Here is a 16,329-nt window from a genome sequence, read left to right as displayed (position 1 = left end):
TGCACAGAACCGGTCACAATATTCCAGGCAGAGACTAATTAGGAGCTCGTGGCATAATAGTCATAGTCATACGGCACAGAACCAGACCCATCAGCCGAACATGTCTATGCCAAACATCAAGTTCCTATCTATACTAATCCCATTTCCCAGAACTTGCTCCACAGCCAACTGTGCCTAGTATCCCTTGGCAATTCATGTAGTCATCCAAATGCTTCTTAAATGTTCTGAGATTACCTGCCTCCACCACAATTCTCAGATGCGATGTTCCAGATTTCAACCACCCTTTAGGTCAAAAACTCTTCCTCCAATCCCCTCTAAACCTCATACTCCTTGCCTTAAACCTATGACTTCTGATCTTAGACACCTCTCCCATGAGGAAAATGGTATCCCAATCCTTCAGATATAGAGGCTAGTATTCCACCAGATTTTTTGAATATTTCCTGAATCTTCTCATGGCATTTTAATGATGTGCACAGATGCCAAGTTTCTGTTGTTCCCCCACTGCCTGCTTTTTACCATTTACAAAACTGTCCTTGCTTCAAAAGTGATTACCTCATCTGTTAAAACCAGATGGCATTGGTTTGCTCATTTGCTCCACCCATTAACAGCTCTGACTTTGAATATGCAACACATTTCATCTATGCAAGGCGGAAGTATTTTTACTCTGTAATTAATGCTGTGTTTAAAATGCTTCGTTTCAACTAATTCATGCTTTGGAGATGAACTGGCATTAGACCCACTGAAATAGGCTGTTTGTGAATTCATTCATCTGGTCAGCTTAGAAGACATTGTGATGAGCAGTTATGATAATCAGAAGTCTGCTTTTAGATGTAAATGATAGTTGCAACTGTATAATTTGCAGTAAGTTCCTTATCGCAACTTCACTTTCTTTGAGGCGTGAGCCCTTTTGTCAGTTTGTGTCCAAGAATCATGGTACCCTCATTCAACTGGGTCTTTAGATCTAATAACATGTGGGGAAGTTAACATTTTGAAAAGTTAAATCAGGGCAGGACGTACACAGTAAATGACAGGGCCCTGGAGAGTGTCATAGAACAGAGAGACCTAGGAGTACAAGTACATAGTTCCCTGAAAGTGGCAACACAGGTGGACAATGTGGTGAAGAAGGCGTACGGCGGGCTTGCCTTCATCGGACAGGAGAGTGAGTACAAGAGATGAGACATCATTTTACAGCTGTATAGGACGCTGGTGAGACTGCACCTGGAATATTGTGCATTTCTGGCCACCGTAATATAGGAAGGATGTGATTAAGCAGAAAGTGTACTTGTCTAAATGTCTTTTAAAGGTTGTAATTGTGTGCGCAGAAAATGAGGGTTTGAGTTATGAGGAGAGACTATTTTCTCTGGAGAAAAGGAGTCTGAGGAGTGACCTTATAAAGGTTTATAAAATTATGAGGGGCATGGATAAGGTAGATAGTCATAATCTTTTTCTCAGGGTAGGAAAGTCTAAAACTAGAGGGCATAGGTATAAGGTGAGGGAGGAAAGATTTAAAGGGAACCTGAGAGGCATGTTTTCCCACAGAATGGTGGGTATATGGAATGAGCTGCCAGAGGCAGGTACAATTACAACCTTTAAAAGACATTTAGACGAGTACATGCTAGGAAATGTTTAGAGGGATGCGTGCAAAATGCAAACAGGACTAGCTCAGGAAGGCACCTTGGTCAGCATGGACGAGTTAGGCTAAAGGGCCTGTTTCCATGCTGTATGACTCTATGAATCCATGTTCTAGAATGATGTCCACTCAGAATAATGTTTTAAACTGCAAACTGCTCTGAGGTGGTTGCCCAGTTATTTAGTTAACGCTGAGATCAGATGATGACATCTGGTGTCTTCTTGTCTCAGTGTTGGTACAGTTCATCTGGATTTTCCTTTCCCATTGCGTCAAAAAGCATCATATCCATGTTCTACTACATTAAGTGCAATCCTTGTACTCTCTTCCTGTCCCACACACAACTGGTGAATTATATGAGGTACTGCCAGTAGAATTTGCCTTTTAATACTTTATTTTCCTTTCTCCCACAGATCTTTGCACTAGGATGCTGCCCAACTGGAGGGTGGCTCGCTGTTGGCACAGAGAGCAGCAACGTGGAAGTTTTACATGTCAACAAACCAGACAAATATCAACTTCACCTTCATGAGAGCTGTGTTCTGTCACTCAAATTTGCTTATTGTGGTAAGAACTGCCTCTGCGATTTAGTGTCATTTATTGAAAGTAGCATATGATTCAGCTCCTTGTTCCTGTCATTAAATTAGATTACGACTAAACTGCATAAATCCACCTTGGTTCCATGACCTTTAAAAACCTTGCCGGACAACATAAGCCTATCAAACTCTTTAAAATTTTAAATTGGCCCAACCTTAATGGCACCCAGGGGGAAAATAGTTCATATTTTAACTGCCCTTTGTGTGAAGACGTGCTTTCTGATGTATGCCCAAAACAGTCTGCTTGTAATTTACAGGTTTTAACTAGCCCCCATTTTCCCTTTGCCACCAGGGGATATGGCCTCTGCTGCTCTCCACCCGCTGACTTTTGCCCTTCTCTGCCAATTCGTTTCACCATCTTAACTACCGCAATTCAATTGCCCAGTAATTTTCTATCCTTTGAGCATTACAAGCCTCGTGTTCACAACTTCCATCTTTTCTGCCCAGCTGTCAGTTTGGTGAATGTGTTGTGTACCTTCTCCAATGGCCAGATATCCTTGCTGAACCTTGTCTTCATCAAAGGACAGGGGCCGTGAAACTTGGTCTCCATCTTCTACTACTTCTCTATATTTTTACTTTCATTACATAGGGTGAGAACATTGCTACCAAGGCTAGCGTTAATTTTCTATCCCTAATCAACTTGGAGAAGGTGATGGTAAGCTGCCTTCTTGAATGACTTGAAGTTGTTCTGGTGAAAAAGTTCCCACCGGGATTTTGGGTAGAAAGTTCAGGATTTGGACCCAGCAACAAAGAAGGAACAGTAATGTATTTCCAAGTTAGGAGAGTGTGTGATTTGAGAGGGTAACTTGCCAATCCTGTGTTCCATGTATCTGCTGCCATTGTCCTTCTGGCTGATGGAGGAAATGGTTTGGGAGATGCTATAGCTGAAGATTTAGTGAGTTGCTGCATTGCATTTGTGGATAGTACAGACTGCAACCACAGTGTTTTGGTGCTGGAGGAAGTTAATGCTTGGGTTGTTGAATGGATTGCTTTATCAGGGTGTCTCTTACTTGAAAGCTGTCAGAACTACACTCATTCAGGCAAGTACGTATACCATTCCATTCATATGCATGTGTACCTTTTACTGTTAATACCAAGGTTCCCTAGAGCCATTCCTGATGGACTCTTGTCTTGATGAAGCCCTTCCCCTGTATCGCTGGGAGAGGACGTATTGAATGTTCGTGATGCAGATGTTAGGAATGTTGGATAAGTAAGATTCCATAACTGACGGATGTTGTTACTGGACTCCCCGTTTTATCATGTACCTTGATGTTAGTAAGGGGACCTTTTTACAGAGTTGACTGGGTTGGGCTTGTCTTCATTTTTTGTCATGTCTAGTACCTAGACTGAAGCTGGGTGGTCGGTCTGGTTTTATTATTTATCCAAAGAGTTTGTAACTGGATCCCAGTGTCTTGCTGCTAGAACTGTAATTTCAGAGGACAGTTAAGAGCTGTTGGTCTGGAGTCACATATAGGCCAGAACAATGGATTTTCTTCCCTAAAAGGAATGTCATTGCAAGATGTAATTACTTGCTTTAACCTGTTTTAGAGGTCACTTTCACCTGAGTTATTTATACTTTGAAAAACCCGGGAAGAAGTAAACCCTACTGCAGTTACCCATTTAATTACCTAGTGTGCTAAAGTTTGCACTTAAGTGTAAATACACCCTGTATAAATTAAATGAATCGAAGCACTGCTTTTGAGCCACTAGATGGCTCATCTTGTGGATCATCCCAGAGTCTGAAAGCATTACTTTAATTTCCCAAAGCCATTTCTTTCCTGTAAAATGAGGGACTCTTTATCTTGATACAATCAGATCCATAATCAACTTGTTTACAAATTATTTGTGGTTAATTTTGTTTTGGGCAATTTGATATGTATATTTTTTTGCTCCATTAGTTATTTCATTTGTGTAAAGCTTTTTCACCCTATGATCCCACTCTCGCTGTCCACTTTAGCAATGCTTTTTAAACTAAGGGTCAAAGACTGTGTGTGTGCAGGATCTGTTAATTTAATTGATTGTACTCTGTGGTGGTTATTTAATTATGTATAATTGTGTGGACGGAATTACTTCTTTCTTGTTTACCTTCGAACTACCTTCCTCTCCCTGCTCGCTCGCCCCCACCACCCCCCCCCCCCCCCCGCCCTTTACTTCTCCACAGCTTTGAGTCTCTGTGCTGTAGGGCTGAACCAATTGTAACTTTTTAAAGAGGTTTTCAATTAAATGATCCACCCGTTCTGTAATTGGTTGCCACTGTCACTGACCTTGCAAGCTAATAGCTTTTGAGAGAGGTTATTTGCCATAAATCTTGCAGTAACAAGATTGAGACTGGTAGGCTTTGATAGATTTATTTGAAAGTGACTTTACTGTAGATAAAATTTTCAAAGTGCCTCACGTACATCTGTGGAAAGGTTTTTAATTACATTTGCTTTGTTTGGCTATTGCTCTGCTGTCACTGATTTTTTTTTTGTTTCAAATTAGGTTTGGGGGGGAAAGACTTTTGGAAGTGTCAGGGTGTTCAAAGACAGCTGAATATGAGCCTGCGCTGTGCAATCCAGGCAGATGGACTAGAGGCATTGTTCCTGGTGAAGTGGGTGCCTATCAGTGATTGCTTAGGAAGGCAACATTTGAGATGATGTCTCTTAACAACTAGCCAAACTCGCTGCATCATCACAGATGCATCACCAAGCTCAAACAGCAGCTGGCTTTTATATACAACTTGAATATAGGGACAAAGTGGCTCAGTGGACCAGTAACCAGAGGCTTGGATGTTAGTCAAGACATTCAAGTTCAAATCCTATCATGGCCATGGGAAGCTTAAATCTAAGTAATGAAATAAAGCTGGCATCACCTTGGTACCATAAAACTGTTGGGAAGAACTCATGTGGTTCACTAGCCTCCTTCAGAGGAGGATACCTGCTGGCCTTTAGGTGACTCCAAGCTGTTTCAATTGTCTTTGGCTCTTTGCATTTGAATGGACTAGGTACAATTTCAAAAAATAACATTAAAACACACAATTAATGCCATTAAATACATATAAAATTAAATCGGGAAGTTCTACTTGCCATTCTGTTCCCTTTCATTTCGTTGGGGCTGTGGGAGAACTCCATGGGAGATTTGCATCTGAGATTTGAACACAGCATGAGGTACATCAGGGTCTTCAGGGACTAAGACGTAACTGTAGCAGAAGATCCGGACCAATATGTGGGGCTGGAGAATAAACAAAAGCATCAGGTCCTCTAAAATCAAATTATCGATTCAAGATGATTCTTCTTTGAACATTAAATGACTAATTCCATGGGAAAACGGCTGGGAGATTAGGAGAGAATTGATTATTTTGACTGACTGCATTACATAGAATGTGTGATAATGACTTGGGTCAATGACCATCTCTGCTGGTGTCAGACTTCTTCATACTATTGGACTTTGTAATTCCTCTCAGCCAATTTTCCAATGTGAATTTTGTTTTTAAACAAGGAAAAAAAATAAAGTCACTGGGGAAACAGGACTACTTGGTTAATCTATAACCATAAAGCAGATTCAGATGCTGATGCTTTGGTTGGGAAAAGCTACAGGCAGGGCCCAATGTTGTCTGGAGATAATGCCATTCATACGCCGACTCTGTGTCTTCTACAGGTAAATGGTTTGTAAGCACTGGAAAAGACAACTTGTTAAATGCATGGAGAGTACCATACGGAGCAAGTATATTCCAGGTAGGAAACGATCACAAGTGGGTTATCAAGCCGGCATGGTGTTTTTAGGTACTACTAGTATCAGTATGTCTTGGCTAAAAATGACATTTAATTGATTTGTGGTGAGTGATTGAAAAGAGAAAGTATTTGTGAGCAAAGACTATCCTCAAGAATGTTTGGGCATTACTTGTAAATGGTTTGACCAATTGCCTTATGTTGTGTTTGCCCTTGAACTATGCAGAGATCAGTAAGTGTTAATTGGATTAATACATTGTTCCATTACATTCTCCCAAGCTTTATTCTTGCTCACTATTTATCAAACCTTCCACCACCCACACCTCCCAATCTCCTTGTTTGAGACATTTCTGATATCCAGCCTGTTATATACTTGCAACAGAAAAGCAAATGCATTCACTGTTTATGAACTGCTGAGCTTTCTGCCTGGTATTAAAGTTGCTCATTCAAGACCAAAGTTTTCGATATATAAATTAGATACATCCAATGATTGAATGTCATACCATTGCCCGCTTGAGCTGGTCAGAGTCCCAGTTAGTTTGGGCTTTACTTTCAGTTAGCCAGTCTTGATTCAGTCATTGAGAGTGGGGAGATGATGTCATCATTTTTGCTAAGATAGATGCATTTAAATGCTCTCCAGCGACCCTGTGTTGAAAGAGGTAATAGCTGAATAACTGTTGAAAGGTGCAAACAATCTGACTTTCAATTGGACAAGTAGCTTGATGCTTGTTGTCCAGTTCTGTGAACAAAATGCTTAAAAAAAAGATACCAATATCATCACTGTCCAAAATTGCAAAAGGAGAAAATGGGAGTTGGTTAAGATGCAACTTAATTTTCCCTCAAATAGCATGTTGCAAATAGTTTGTAACTCCCAAATAGACACTAAACTGTGCCCAACAAGAATCCAGATTTGGATCAAGGTTTGTATCGAGTTCTTGTGAAGGTAAAGATCAGCCATGATCTTATTAAATGAACATTCTACTCTTGCTTTTAATCCATATGTTCATAAAACAGAAAAGAGCAACCACTTGAATTATTTCTTCAGCCAAGATTAGTTGTCTCCAATTATCAGACTGTGGAAAAATTATGCGGAATTCCAAATCCTCATTAATTTGACAGGGTAAAGGCATGTATTTAGAGGTTAGGTTTCAGCTGAGTTGGGTTGTCCTCACAGAATAGCTTGATGGAATTCACTGCCGGAGTTCAGACATGGCAAAGTGGCTATGAAAGATTTATTTTAAAATACAAGGGGGCAGTGATGGTGGTCTGCACTTGAGAGATTCTAACCCAGCCAAGTGTCAATGCCTTCAGGAGGCAGACAGCTGTTCACTTGGCTGAAACCACCCTGCCACTCAGTCAAAATAAAATTTAAAATACTGTGTTGCACTGTAACTTTTGAATGTCTCCATTGTTATTTATTTATAGCTGGCAGTCATCTTTTTTCTTTTCATTCCAGTCCAAAGAATCATCATCTGTGCTATGCTGTGACATCTCGGTTGATGACCAATATGTTGTTACTGGCTCAGGGGACAAGAAAGCCACAGTGTATGAAGTAATTTACTGAGAATTCAATTCTTTCCTGAGAGAGGAGGGAATGGGATGGGGAGGGGAGAGCATTTAACAGAGACCTCGCGCCTGGATCAGTTAACCACATTACCCAAGGAGCACATCCAGTAGAGTCCACATCCTCGTTGGAAGACTGTCTCATGTGGCCTTGACTTGGTTGTTGAAATTTAACTTTGACTTGCTTTAGCAAGGGAGGAATTCTGAGTTGACCAAAGCAGCGGATTCTCATCTGAAGAGGAAGGTTTACTCACCTCGAGATCCTGTGGTCCAGCTAACTTCATAATTGATGCTAATGTTTAGGGTAACACATTCATTGTACAATTTCTTTTATTTCTTGGTTTGGTTAACTGTAACTTTGAAATTTGCCATTGGGTTTGGTCATTTGTTAGGGGAAATAATAAGCTGTTTGATTAAGACGATATACTGTAACTCTTTCTTGGCTTGCTGCTTCTGGATCTGACCAGCTGTGACACCTATTTTTCATCACAAATTAAGCTTTAAACCATACATAATATACATCTTTTTATGTTGTGCTGTTCGTTTGTAGAACAGTGTGACGTTTGAAACCTTGGCTTGCTCTCCTCCTTCCCAATCCCCCTCTGTCCTCATATAAACTAGTGTCTGTGTGTTAGCATTTTATAGACAGCAGTTCAAATGTGATTATAGGAGTTGACTGCTTTGAAATCGTGGTTCCATTTCCATTTGCCTGTACATGTTTCAAGGTTTGTCATTGCCTGAAACTCTTATTCATTATTTGGCTAATTCCCTGCTTTGGCAAGGATCGTAATTTCCACCACTTGTCTGAGTCTAACTTCCCTCAGTGTGGAGGTACAGTGGGAGCAATTGACTTTTTGAACCTTAAGGAAGATCTTCAGTTGAGGCAGGAGGAGAGCACAAGGATTACACGTAATGCAGAAGACCATAAGTGTGATGTAACGAAATGAGTTGCTTTAGAAAACAGAAAAATAATCTATGTTGAACAATCTGTTTCATTCACCGGAAAAATACACCTCATGTGGGTACAAGTACTGGGACTTCAAGTGAACAGACTGCGGATGGCTGCAATTCACACCACAGATTAAAGCAACTTTTGCCACTTGACTTGAAGAATTACAACCTACTATGGTCCACGTCCAGTTGGGTTTAAATGTTGCAATTTACTTGAACGTGTTTCTAAAACTTGGGCTACGCAATCTCATGGATTTATTAATGAAGTCTGTAGAAAGCCATTGTCAGCACAGATTGTATTTGCAAAGAGCTCCACACTGGTTTTTAAACCCTTTCGGATTATTTTCATATTTGGGCAAATATTTCTTGCAAAGCCAATGGATAAATATTGTAATAACATGACTATTATACAAGAAGCATCTTGTCCTGCTGACATCTGGGCAGCCAAGTAGTTGCTTTTTATTTCTAATTTACAACATGGCCTCACGGTTTTGGTCAGACATGCTATTTGGAGAAATTTGTTGTCGTAGTTACCATTTTATCTATTTTTCCTTCTCTTTCACCATCCACAACATTAAAAGCAATAATTGTAAAGGTACTCATTAGGTTGTCCTTCTCTTCCTCTTACTTTCCATGGTTCTTCAAAATGCTTGTACCTTGATATGTGGTTCCATGTCCATTGGTTGCTTTCCAGTACTTGTCCAAAGCTGCCATTCTCTAGTGTGCCAGAATGGTGCGCACCCATTCATTATCTGACCTAGGAAGGCACCACTTGTAAGCATGATCCCATCTTTGCCTGACAGCTAGACAAGAACTCCCTCCAATAAAATTGCTGGTGAGTAATCAAGAACAATTTTCCACCCAAGTCCTGACCATCTAATACCACCCACTCCTTTTAAAAAGTCCTGAGGCTGATTTTTGTGCTACTGTTACCCCCTGGATAACTGATTCAGCACAGGGCAAAAATCAAACTGGGTTCTAAGGGCATTTACCAATCCTGTTTTCATCTGGTTTTGAAGGTAGCTTGGCATCTTTCTAACAATCTGTTTACTTCAAAAACACCTGATCACCTGGTGCACACAGGCAGACATACGCACATGCACGCGTGAACGCGCGCACACTTTCTCTTAGCGGTGGAGGGTTCCTAAAGGTGTCTAGTGATTCCATCAACTTTATTACACCCAGTTTTTAAGAACTCTTGCTTTTCCCAAATGGTCTAAAATAAATGGTCCGTATGGTGTGACTATTTGACCATTAACCATTTGGATTGCCTTTTTGGGAAAAATGGTTGAGCTTCAGTCTGAGAGGTGACTAACTTGGCTAAAGTCATGGACCTTTGGGGTTTGAGAATCATGAAGTTCTATTTTGTCATCTCCACGATGGGAGAATAGCTGTTGAATGGTACATGTAGTGGAGCATAAACCAAATAAATTATCAGTCTGATTTGACTGATCCAGGATCTGGAATGTCTGCTATACCATTGTCCTCTTGTTCTAAAACATGCTGTGTATATGGCCTTATACATTTTGACCAGTTCCCTCTCCTCTTGGCCAAGTGTAGACATTTCCATTTCGGTTGTTGGCTTTGGTACAATGGAATAGGAAGAGTCCATGCGACTGTGAAGGTGAGCTCTGGTGTGTTCAGGTCCCCTGAGCCTCTTTCCTCTTTATGGATGCTGCAATGAAAGAAGGTTGTGTACATTTTTTTTTTGTTGCCTCCACTGTTAAAATAATGACTGTAAACATTAAGATTGCCCTAATTATCAACTTGTATATTTGGTTTGGATGGTAACTGTGCCTCTACCTTCCTCTTGGAAGAAATAAATAAATTGCTAAATTCTTCAGTGACACCTAGGTATTTTTGTTGCCCAATATGGTGATTTGTAATGTTCAAAATCCTTCCATGTTTCATGCTTTTACATCCCAGTTTGGGATGAATTTGTAGTTTATGCCTTTAAAATCCCAATAAACTATTTTGTATGTGATGTCTGTATTTTGTGTCCACTTAAATAAATTTCTTGTCTGTTAACCATAAGCATGTCAATCTAGAAAACAAATTGCAGTCGACTTCAGAAGTCTGATGGCCCTCCCATTCTAAACTGACGCTGTGACATGGGATGGGAGGTGGCTATGTGGTAAGTGTAGCCGTAAGTATGCCTACTACACTTTCCAGTGCATCAGAGGGAGAAAGGTCCCAGCTTGCCTCATTGGTCAGACTTCCTTCTCTGAAGCTGAAAGACCTGATGATACCTGGCACCCTGGTTCAGTTCTGAGGGAGGGCTGCATCATTGGGGGTGCCATCACTTGGTTGAGCCATTGAACAGAGGCCCCTTGAACACTATATAAGGTATTTATTTATTATCACATGTACATCGAAACACAGTAAAATGTATCTTTTTGCATTACTGAGAATGTGCTGGGGGGCAGCCCGCAAGTGTCGCCACTCTTCCGGTGCCAACATAGCATGCCCACAGCTCCTAACCTGTACGTCTTTGGAATGTGGGAGGAAACCGGAACACCCAGAGGAAACCCACGCAGACACGGGGAGAACGTACGAACCCCTTACAGACAGCGGCCAGAATTGAACCTGGGTCGCTGGCGCTGTAATAGCATTACGCTAACCGCTGCTCTACCCTGCCGGCATGAACTTAAAGATTGTCAACTGTGGTTCAGATGGTTAAATTATCATCTGAATCAGAGGTTAGTACAGGAAATGCTGGAAATACCTAGCAGATCAGGAAGAATCTGCGATTAAAGAGCTCCTGATCTGAAATGTTAACTGTCTCTCTTTCCACAGATGCTGCCTGACCTGCTGAGTATTTCCAGCAATTTGTTTAATTTAGATTGCCAGCATCTTCAGTTTTTTTTTGATTATATTATCCGAGTCGGTAAGTTTTGTCTTCAAGTCCCACCTGAGCTGATACTGCATTGCATTTCTGAGGAAGTATGCAGAGTGCCACATTAAACTGAGGCCCTTTCTGCACTTGTTTAAATGCAAAAGATCACAGACACTATCTCCAGGAAGAATTGATGGGGAAGGAGAGCAGGATTATCACTGTTGCCCATGCCAATATATTTCTGTGGCTCAACATTACAAAGAGCAGATTATCAGCTATGTGGGAGCTTCCCATGTACCAATTGACTGATGGCACTTCAAAAGTACTTTATTGGGCACAAAGGACTTTGGAACATCCTGAAAGGAACATTATTACTTTATAAATGCAAATCTTTCTTTTAAGTAGATGGCAGCGATCCCATGGCACCATTTGAAGAGCAACGGAATCCTTCTACTTGATCCCTGAACCATTTGGCATCATTGCAGGTTAACTTCTGATTTATTTCTTATTGTTTGTGTCTTGCTGGGTAAAAATTGCCTATATAGTAGAAAAAGTAATTCCTTTACTGTGATAGATAAAGCTACTCTCTAAATACAAGACAGATAAAGCTACTCTCTAAATACAAGTGACATTTAAATCATAAGTAAAAAATCTATATGTATTGCCAGCAAGTAGAAGTAAAACTTGCCCTTGATTCATTTTCTAGCATTCTCTGTACAGCAGCAAACAATCCATACAGTGGGATGGGTGAAGAGGAAGAGTTTATTTTTCTTTTAATCTCAGATTACAACAGGATCTAGATGAATTGGGGAAGTGGGCAAAGGAATGGCAGGATGGAATTTAATTTGGACAAGTGTGAGATGTTGCATTTTGGTAAATTAAACTTGCACAGTAAATGGTATGGCCCTGGAGAGTGTTGTAGAACAGAGAATCCTAGGGGTACAGGTACATAGTTCCTTGAAAGTGGTGACACAGGTAGACAGGGTGGTGAAGAAGCCATTTAGCATGCTTGCCTTCATTGGTCAGGGAATCGAGTACAGGAGTCGGGTTGTCATGTTGCAACTGTCGTCGGTGAGACTTTACAAGTCGTTTGTTAGACCACAGTTGGAGCATTAAGCTTAGTTTTGGCTGCCCAGCTATAGGAAGAATGTCATTAAGATGGAAAAGGTGCAGTAAGGATTCACAAGAATGTTATCAAGATTGGAGGGCTTGAGTTATAAGGGGCTGGATGGGCAGCAATTTTTTCTCTCTCTCTCTCTCTCTCTCTCTGGAGCGTAGGAGGCTGAGGAGTGACCTTGTAGAGGTACACAAAATGAAGGGCATAGATAAGGTGGATGGTCACAGTTTTTCCCAGGTAGGAGAATCTAAAACAAGAGGACATAGTTTTAAGGTGAGAGGGGAAAGATTTAAAAGGGACCTGAGGGTCAACTTTTTCACACAGTGGTGATGGGTGTATGGAACAAGCTGCCAGAGGAAGCTGTAGAGGTGGGTACAATTACAATGTTTAATAGACATTTGAACAGGTACATGGATAGATAGTAGAATATGGGCCAAATGCAGGCAAATGGGACTAGCTCAGATAAACTTCTTGGTTGGCATGGACAAGTTGGGCCGAAGGGCCTGTTTCTGTGCTGTATAACTCTTGTCTCTGGAAAAAGTAGCCAGATTACATTTTAAGGCCATGGATATACTGTCAGGATGTAACCAGGTAAATCAGATTTATTTCTAAGTGTTCCTCTTTAACACGCACACCAACTATTAGTGGGCTTTCCTGTCAGATTTTGTATTTTGATATTGAGATGAACTAAAGCACAATCACATTTTAACCTTATTCTTCTCCCACTGCAGGCCCGGTTCTCTGTACTCTATTCAACTCCTTCAATCCTCTTAGCTCCAATATCCAATGCACTCTTTCTTTGTCCACCATTTCCTGATCACACCTTGGTGCTACTTTCCTTCCTTTAAGCCTCCACCAGGTATTTTTCTGCCAGCCCATTCCACTACAATCCCTGAGCTCTTTTATGTCACTTCCCCGGATGGAAACTTGTAGCGATTGGGATAAAGTCAGTCTCTTCAAGCTGCAGAGCTGTTTCAAACCACGACAGTTTGTTCTCTAAAGTAATTACCAGAAAACTTGCCCTAACTTTTGTGAATTTTCATCTTTCCAAGCTGTTCAAATCCTGATGGATAATCAGCCTTTGGTTGGTACATGATGATAGCCTCTTTTGACTGTGTTATGGGGACTGGCACTCAAATTGACCAGCGTGTTATTGTGAGATAGACCTCAATTTAGACAATTTTAGCAATGTTCAGAAACTGGACCATTCCTGAACTGATTGGTTGATTGACTCAACTTCCATAACAGCTACTAATAATTGAATCTGTTGAAATCAGTAATATTAATAGTTTCCTTTTTACACCTGTAGTTCTAGCTTTTCCTGTTCAGTCATGGGACACTCAAAGATCCAGTGGTGTGCAGAGATGTACCTGTTTAATTGGTTTGTTTATTTACTATACAGCAGGGTTCTACAGTCAGTCACTTACATAGACCTGTACAAAAGAGAAGCTTGTTCTTGAAATGCACATTTGAGTGCAAAATTTTATTTTTGAAGCTGCAATATAATATAGTACATCGCATGTTCAGTCCCTCCATTCACCTTTCCCTAAACTCTATTTCTTTGAATCACAGTACACTACTTCACTGGTCCTCTTCTGTCAGTGTGTATTCATACCGTATGTTTCATCGGGTCTCTCGTGTGATGGGGTATTGATTTTGCTTCTCCCAGAAAAGTACTCAAGTACTTCATGAGAAGCAAGACCCAACACTGTAATCCAACTTGCATTCATCAAGTTCAAAATTTCCATAAAGAGAATGATTTTGAAAGTAGTTTGGGGAGGGGAGTGATGGGGAGAAGAAGAGACACTGGAGTCACACGGCATCTTTAATTTGACAACATTGCACTCGGTTCTATTGGTATGAAAGGCATCCTCACTTGCAGTGGAGTAGGAGGGACCAGGTGAATATAACATCAATGGTTGCCTGCTGGTGGTTGAAGCTCTAAGTATATAATTGTCTTAGCACTGAAGGAGGGCACACCACTCAGCCCAGTATCCTTTCAAGTAATCTTGTCCATCCCATCCACCTGCTCTTTCCCCAAAACCCTGCACATCACTTTCCCTCAGGGCCTTTCCAATTCCCTTTGAATTGACTGATACTGCTTTCACCGCCCCTTCTGCCAGTGAATTACAGATGCAATTACATAGTGTGACATCCTGAATGGTGACTGGGTTGGAAAAGTGATCACAGGATGAGTTATGGAACCTTTATCCCCTGTGGTAATGTGCTGTCGAGTAGTGCCCTACACAAGAATTGGTGGCACAAGTTTTGTTAGAAAAGAAATGCAGAGTTGGGTTAGAGATACTTCTCAGACAATAGCATTCTAAATTCCATGTCGAAACTGCTGCTTAAATCACAAAATAGTTCTACACAGTGCATTTGTCCCCTAGATATTGTTGAATGTGGTTGAGCAATTAAATACATCAGGGGCCCTGCTTTCCAAAAGTAAAGACAGTAAGGAAGGACTTCATGAATGAATGATCATTTGTGGCTACAGCATTCATTGCAAATTCTTTTTAGAAATATGTACACTTTCCACAATTACAGTTTTGCTATGTTGTATAAACAAGACAAATGCCCCAGGTGTGTGAGCCTTTCTTTTGCCTAACTCTATCTGAAGATTTCACTCTATAGTATATTGCAGCTTTTAACAGTACAAATGCAGTCTGCTTTGGCAGTAGCTGTCGTTGACCTTGTCCCTCGTTAAATCCAATGTCCAGTAACAGCTTGGTGTCCCTTTAGATTTCTTGCTTCTTAAAGGTGGCTGCTCAGTAGATCACTTCGTAGACAGTAGCCTTCTTATCTCCTGAGCCGGTAACAATGTACTTGTCATCCACTGAAATGTCACAGCTCAGCACTGAGGAGGATTCCTTTGACTTGAGTGAAAAGCAAACAGACAAAATATGGTCTCAGTAACTTAGGTGAGAAAAACATGCTTGGTTTTGAACACTACAAGCAACTTCACACCTTTTGAGTGACCTCCACCACCCCCTCCCCTCCCCTGATCCACTCGCTCAACATTCTTGACTTCTACTGGAAAGTACTGACCACAGTTTAAGCAGTACCACAGCCTCCATTCTCTATTCAGCCCATTGAATCTATCGTGGCTTTCAGAGCATTTCCATTTCCTCCACTGACTCTCTCTGTAACCTCTTCTGTCCATATTCCCATCTACTTCACCCAACCCCTTCCCTCCACCCCACTCTGAAGATTCTATTGTTCACCTATACATTAGGGACTATTAACAGTGGCCAATTAACCTACCAACCAATACATCTTCAGGAAGTGGGAGGAATCTGGAGAACCTGGAGGAAACCTAGGGGTTACAGGGAGAATGTGCAAAAACTGAGTGTGGATAGTGAGGAAGTTTGTCAAAGGATACAGCAGGCTGTCGATCAGTTGTAGATATGGGTGGAGAACTGGCAAATGGAGTTTAATCCAGTTAAGTGTTGCACCTTGGGAGGTCAAATGTAAGGGGAAGTGTACAGTTAATGGCAGGACTCTTAAGAGCACTGATGTACAGCAGGATTTTGGGGTTCATGACTGTAGGTCCCTGGAAGAGGCAACACAAGTAGATAGAGTGGTAAAGAAGAGAAACAAAGGACTGCAGATGCTGGAATCTAGATGAAAAACACGATGATGCCAGAGGAACTCAGCAGGCCAGGCAGCATCTGTGGAGAAAGCAGGCGGTCAACGTTTCAGGTCAGACCCCTTCTTCAGGGCTGAAGATAGGAAAAGGGGAAGCCCAATATATAGAAGGGAAAAGCAGAGAAGTGATAGGTGGACAGGAAGGGGGGGAGGTGGTGGGCACAAGGTGGTGATAGGTAGATGCAGGTGAGAGACAGTGATGGGCTCGTGCAGGAGGGGAGGGGAGAGCAGATCCACTGGGAGATGGGTCAAAGGTAAGGAGTGAGAGTAAAAAAAGAGGCTGGGAA

At 41.3% G+C, this 16,329-nt stretch overlaps 2 protein-coding genes across 8 annotated transcripts in view; one reads left to right on the top strand and one right to left on the bottom strand.

The window, feature by feature from the left end:
* LOC127582363 (transducin-like enhancer protein 4) overlaps positions 1–10,425 on the top strand; it is a 182,993-nt gene extending 172,568 nt beyond the window's left edge. For all 3 annotated transcript variants that reach the window (XM_052037533.1, XM_052037532.1, XM_052037534.1), the window contains exons 18-20: positions 2,041–2,191; positions 5,857–5,933; positions 7,384–10,425. In XM_052037533.1, coding sequence (XP_051893493.1) covers positions 2,041–2,191; positions 5,857–5,933; positions 7,384–7,491 — 336 coding nt within the window. In that variant the 3' untranslated portion in view covers positions 7,492–10,425. The remainder of the gene's footprint in view (positions 1–2,040; positions 2,192–5,856; positions 5,934–7,383) is intronic.
* A 3,321-nt stretch (positions 10,426–13,746) lies between these two features.
* Positions 13,747–16,329, bottom strand: part of LOC127582672 (transducin-like enhancer protein 4) — a 180,018-nt gene continuing 177,435 nt past the window's right edge. For all 5 annotated transcript variants that reach the window (XM_052038192.1, XM_052038195.1, XM_052038193.1 and 2 more), the window contains exon 20: positions 13,747–15,270. In XM_052038192.1, the coding sequence (XP_051894152.1) occupies positions 15,163–15,270 (108 nt within the window). In that variant the 3' untranslated portion in view covers positions 13,747–15,162. The remainder of the gene's footprint in view (positions 15,271–16,329) is intronic.

The sequence above is a fragment of the Pristis pectinata genome, chromosome 24 (assembly GCF_009764475.1).
Source record: "Pristis pectinata isolate sPriPec2 chromosome 24, sPriPec2.1.pri, whole genome shotgun sequence".
In the NCBI taxonomy this organism is placed as follows: domain Eukaryota; kingdom Metazoa; phylum Chordata; class Chondrichthyes; order Rhinopristiformes; family Pristidae; genus Pristis; species Pristis pectinata.
Note: the sequence above shows the minus strand (reverse complement) of the source record. Positions and strands in the feature narration are given on the sequence as shown.